General features: G+C 38.6%; 1 protein-coding gene across 1 annotated transcript in view; it reads left to right on the top strand.

The window, feature by feature from the left end:
- The first annotated feature begins 4,068 nt into the window (after positions 1–4,068).
- Positions 4,069–6,000, top strand: part of LOC122805431 (zinc finger and BTB domain-containing protein 11-like) — a 174,086-nt gene continuing 172,154 nt past the window's right edge. Inside the window, exon 1 of the mRNA XM_044075614.1 lies at positions 4,069–4,978. Coding sequence (XP_043931549.1) covers positions 4,069–4,978 — 910 coding nt within the window. The remainder of the gene's footprint in view (positions 4,979–6,000) is intronic.

The following is a 6,000-nucleotide window of genomic DNA, read 5'->3' as shown; positions in this document are numbered from 1 at the left end:
TCTTGGCCTCAGTTATAGCAAACCCACCCAGTTTAGTAAATAAATAAATAAATGCATTTGCCAAAGTCATTTTACCTTTTATTTGTTAAAATTTTAACAAAATTCACCCGATATAAAATGCCATAATGAAAATGACAAATTACCAAGTCAATGTATGATTTCATTTTGTACAAGTCAGGGGGTCCCTCACTTAAAAGACATAAGTCCTGAATCAAGAGGCATCTTTTGATCGTACTGGGGCAGAATAGAAAGTTCTGGCTACAATTAAGAATTTTCCATTCAGGTTCTCCACCAAATATAACTTTGTTCCATTAGCAATGTTAACCCCTTCCTAGATTATACATATGGAAAATTAACAAATCATGTAACACATGTTTCATCCTGTCCATTTACACAGAGGTATTATCAGTTTTTATTTGATGCTCCATTCTTTGTTCTCTAAAATTGTATTTAATAAGTACTTGGATTTGAAAAAGAGTTGAATTACGTGAAAGTGTTTATCCTGGTTGTTAAAGATTTTACTTATACTCTGCCATGGTGGATCTTTTGGGTTTTGTTGCTGCTATTTAATAGGAGTTATCAGTATAAAAAGAAGGAAAATATTTTTAATCATTCTTGGTCTCTAAATAAACATAATGAAGCCAAGTACAAATGGTAACATGTTGGGTCACTGTATTGAAGATAACTGAGTTAATGGTCATGAAAATTCATTCATTTAAAGTTAAAGGTTTCTTCTTCAAATAGGATGAGTTGTCCATTGGAATTGTTTAGCTAAGAGACAGCAAAATGATCCTTACTTACACAGGAATAGAGTTAAAGGAAAACTCCATTTACATGTCAATATTTGTTATCAAAATATGTTTTCCTTCCACTTAATTCAGCCTCAAGAATGTCATTTGTAAAGAAGCCATGATTTACTGTATGAAGGCCTCTCTTGGCTTATATGTGCACTTGGTTGTACAGACTGCTCATTATGTTGGATTTCTGTGAAATATCATGGAACTTCCTTTGATCTTTGTCACATGCAGTAAGATATCACATCAACAGACAGCAGTGCAGAGATAGCATGTATGTCAAGGGAGAAATGTGAAAATACACAAATGCAAGGCTGTGTACAGGATTCTTGACATAACAGGAAATACCAACCAATCAAATCCCCAACTTGAAAAATGGCACGTAGAAATATTTGAGCATCATATGGTGCTGCGGTAGCATTGTCACCTCACAGCAAGACGTTGTCCCGTTTGATTCTCAGCTAGAGTGTCTTCTGTGTGGAGACATGCGTGAATGGGCGTACCTTCATTGAAGGTTGTGCATCAGGGCTGGCAACTCGGCATGTAAAAATCTACTGCCAATCATTAGCGGATCGGAGTTCCACTGTGGCGACCCCTAACCGGGAAAAGCCGAAAGACACAACAACAACAACAACACTGACATTGAAAAAATGTGTTTTAGGGGCAAGCACCTCTGTACCCCTACATGGACAGCTTCTCCACTCACACCCTCTACTTAAATAATTAACTCCATTGACCACAATGTGCCATGACCTTGATAAGGTGTTTGACACCATCTGCCATGCTAGCATAATTACAAAACTTAATGCATTACAAATAGATTCCTATATAGTAAGATGGTTAGCAAATTGGCTAGAGGACATAATCCACGTGGTCTTGATAGCAGGTGTCTCATCAGAGCACAGCTCATTGCTTGGGCTTCTTTTGTTTTGTACTTATGTTTCTGATCTCTAGACCATGAAGAAAGACCTCTGGCTAACACATCTGCAGAAGACTGTAAACTGTGAGTCATTGTCAAGTCCTCCCTCTGATGCCCAATCCATTTGGCAAGCACTTACATTTATAAATATCTGGCATACTAAAAATAGACTCAAATTAAATGCTAAAGTGTGTAATGTTCATAAATTTGGTAGACTATTTCTCTCCAGGATACAATATTTACAAAACCCAATCCAAAATAAAAATTTTGTTAGAGACCTTGGAATTTGGGTTGATAATCCCTCTCCTTTGATCATCATATAACAATAGTCAGAAAGTTTTTCTATAAGTGTAGCTAATTGCCAAAGAATATTCATATCTAAAGAGGTCGTGTTACCTTAAATTTAGCATTGATTAGTTCAATTATTGAATATAATGCCCCCTTTGGGGCGTACATCATTAGACATATCAAATAATTAGAATGACCCCAGAAGTTTCTAAGAATATTATTGGTTTAAAACCCTAAGTTACTAAAAAGGAGAAGAAATAATCCCCCTTTAATCAGTATTTTATGGACTTCAAAGGGGATATTTCTTTCTTTCATGGCTTGCACTACAGAGTCAGCAATCCAGATCGCTTGGACAGCCACAAGTTAAATAGTCCCACAAATGCCAGAACCATGATCCAAATATTCATTAGCAAATAAATAAAACATAGTGGCGAGATAAGTTCATTACACAGTGTCTTCCCTGCATCTGAAATAGACTCCCACTACAAATTAATTAGTATGATATATTATCTTTCTTCAAATGAGAACTGTATGATTGCCTGGATATCCACAAATTCATATCTGACTTGACTGGCCCAGCCCCCTCAAAAGAGGAGATAAAACCTAAATCTGGGTACTCACAAGGTATAAATGGCCATAAGTCTCTGTTGCCTTGTATTTCCTATGATCCTATTACACTGAGGGCAGTACAATACCCCCCCCCCCCCCACACACACACACACACACACACAAAAATAAATAAATAAATAATGAAAAACCACTATTTGTTGACAGTGGGTACTGATATTTGAGTTCAGAAGAAACTGAACTTGGAGGGAATTGAACTTGATAACACCTCATACCTTTTCCCCAAGGTGCATCAATCATACCTCTCAATTTTTGTGCTCAAGAAATCTTGCCAAAGTCAATAATAATAATACTGGGAGAGGAGGACTAAGGCTCAAAATCAGGAACATGGTTTAAGTGTTGCTCTAATTCACTTAAAAGTTAACAGAACTGCAGGTTTTGTATCAACTTGCAGTTTCTGAGCAATAAGAAGCATGAAACTTGAATGTCTAGCATTGTTGACTATTTGTATTCCTCTGTGATTTACTAGAAAATCAAAACAATTACAAGGGGATGGAGAAAAATAAGAGACAAAATCAGGGACAGTTGAATGGTGTGACAGCAGCCTCAGAAATGGCTATATTGATTATGTCAGGTAACAGAGTACAGGGGTGAATCCCCTGCCATGGAAGTATGAAGGAATTTGTACCCATCCACAAACAGTAAACACTAACTGGTTTGTTTAAATCGCATTTCACAAAACAGCATTCACAATTATGTAATTTATTCCATGCGAGCACCCCAACCCTTTGCTACTTTATGTTTTACACCATATAGGCACTATGTGTTGAGGCAAGTTCATGAACAGGGGAGAGAGAAGTTTAATGCATCTGTAGTCTTGAGAAAGTTGTATAATTACGTCGCTAACTGAAGCTACAGTAATCCAGGTAAAGTGCAGTATTAGCTTCTTATTTCGGCTTTTCCCGGTTAGGGGCCGCTGCAGCGGAACAACAGTCCGTACGCAGAACAATTGGCAGTGGAGTTTTACGGTGTCGCGTTGCCAGCCCGGCGCCCAACCTTCCACGGAGCACACACTCATACCTAGGGCCATTTTAGAGTGCCCAATCCACCTACAGCATGTCTTTGGGATGTGGGAGGAAACGGGAGCCCCCGGAGGAAACCTACGCCACCGCAGGGAGGACATGCAGATGGCACCCCAGCCAAGTGTAGTATTAAAACATGTAAAATTAAATACAGGCAGAAGACCGAATCATTAAAATCTCAGGTGTCAGTTACAGAAGACAAGCTTCATGTATGCCTCAATCGGGAACTGCAGTCTTGAGCTTGAACTAAAACAATTGTTATTAGCTACTGTTTTAAGTTTAAAAATAAAATAAGTTAAATGCTTCTTAGAAACTGGCCTCTAACAAAAAAATCAAAGGGGATTAATGAAAAGGTTTGGTTAAGTGGTAGACTTGCAAAACATACGGAACACAAGAAATCGTAGTATTCCTAATTAAAATGAATGGAGGCAGGACCTCACAAAATGTTTACCACTTACTTTGGAGAGGTATATTGAAACAAGTTAAAGACTACATCAAAGAATGCAGCAAGTGCCAGGAAAAACTAGATCGCACCAAAACACTATCTGATCCATCAGAAATGCTGGAAGAACTTGGAATAGAAGTGACATCTCTTGGGAATATTAATGAAACAGATGATGATCTCAGTAACTCAGAGACAGCTATTCCATTACAAAAGAGCACTAAATACAGACCAATTTCAAAACTTGAAGTTGTGTTTGTGGATAGCAAAGGCATAGTGAAGCAAACCTCTTCAAAACATAATGCTGCCGTTTTGAGTCAGCTGAACCAGCAGAGAATATCCAACCAGTTTTGTGATGTAACTTTGCTGATTGAGGGTGAAGCTTTCAAAGCACATAAATCTGTCTTGGCAGCTAGTAGTGAGTACTTCAGAGAGCTGTTCATTGAGAAAGGAGCCGTAGCTAGTCATGAAGCAGTTGTGGAACTGTCAGGATTCAGTAAAGTTAGTTTTCTTCCCCTGCTGGAGTTTGCATACACTTCCGTGCTGACATTTGATTTTTGCACCATGGCAGATGTTGCTATGTTGGCCCGTCACCTTTGCATGATGGAGATTTTGGAGATTTGTGAGCACATACACAAACAGATGGAAGAGAAGAAGCTTACAGTTTACCAGAAAGGGGACGTGCATACTGTTGAAGCTCGTGAGGTTTTATCAGAAGAGAACAATAATCAGGTAGCCTTACTTGTGAACAATGAAGAAGCTCCATATACTGTGGCAGTCAGTGAAGGAGTGATTGTGACAGTGAATGGGGAAACTCCAACTGTGGGAGAGAACACCCTTGCTGATGCAGTAGTACCCGCTTCTGAGACTGTGAACTCTGGCACAAGTCAGTATGAAGAAAAAAAATTAAAACTGTCTCATAGCTCCTACTTAGAGGCGATCTCTGTTTGACTTACAAAGCCATGTCTGACTCAGCTTTGTTATAAATGCTACATCTAAAGAAATCTCAATCCCTCCGCATCACATGCTCCCGAGACCTCAACCTCATTACCGCAATCAACAGAACATGCTAGAGGGGCAGGTTCCTCACCCAGAGACTGCCCATGCTCTGGAACAGACATCCCATACATGTCAAGCAGAGCACCTCGCTGACCCTCTTCAAGAGAAATCTTGATGAGTGGACGGGAAATAGAAAGTTCACCCCAGGAATCACTCCATTATCTTTACTTGATTGAGGCACTGGGAAGTAATGGTGGCATGATGCCAGGGCACTTCTATGGCCTAGGCTTGTAAAGGCTGCAGGGCCATTAGCCTAGTACACACCTGTGAACCTGTTATAATCCTATTGGGAATTGACTCCATTGTGGGATTAAATAACGTCACATCAAAATTGCAATTCACATCAGGCCAATTGTAAGTGTAACAAATCAGTACACGTTACAACCTGACATCATACCTCTCAACATCTTAGCTCAAGAAATATGGACAAAATCAAAAATAATAGGGGGACAAAGGTTCAAAAATCAGGACAGATTTTACATTTTGCTCTTATAAACTTAGAAAGTTGCTACAATAACAGAATTTGTGTTACCATGCATTTTCTGAAGCATATACATTCTGAAACTCAAATATATGCCCTTATTTAGAGACCTTCAGTCCTCGGGGATTTGCCAGAAAACCACAATTTTATGAGGAACAAATCAAAAACACGAGACAAAAATCTGGACATTCTGCGAAAATCTGGACAGTTAAGAGATAATTCTGAGAATATCAACATTTGATGGAATTAAACTATATTTTTCCAAGGTGTGATTCTTTTACAGTTGTATATAATGCTATGTGAAAACGGAAACAGTTTGTGTTATTACAAAATCAGAACTTTCCTTAATACTGATTTTTACACTTACC

The sequence above is a fragment of the Protopterus annectens genome, chromosome 1.part0 (genome assembly GCF_019279795.1).
Source record: "Protopterus annectens isolate FY-2018-M chromosome 1.part0, PAN1.0, whole genome shotgun sequence".
Lineage (NCBI taxonomy): Eukaryota > Metazoa > Chordata > Ceratodontiformes > Protopteridae > Protopterus > Protopterus annectens.
This window is presented reverse-complemented; position numbering and strand designations above follow the sequence as displayed.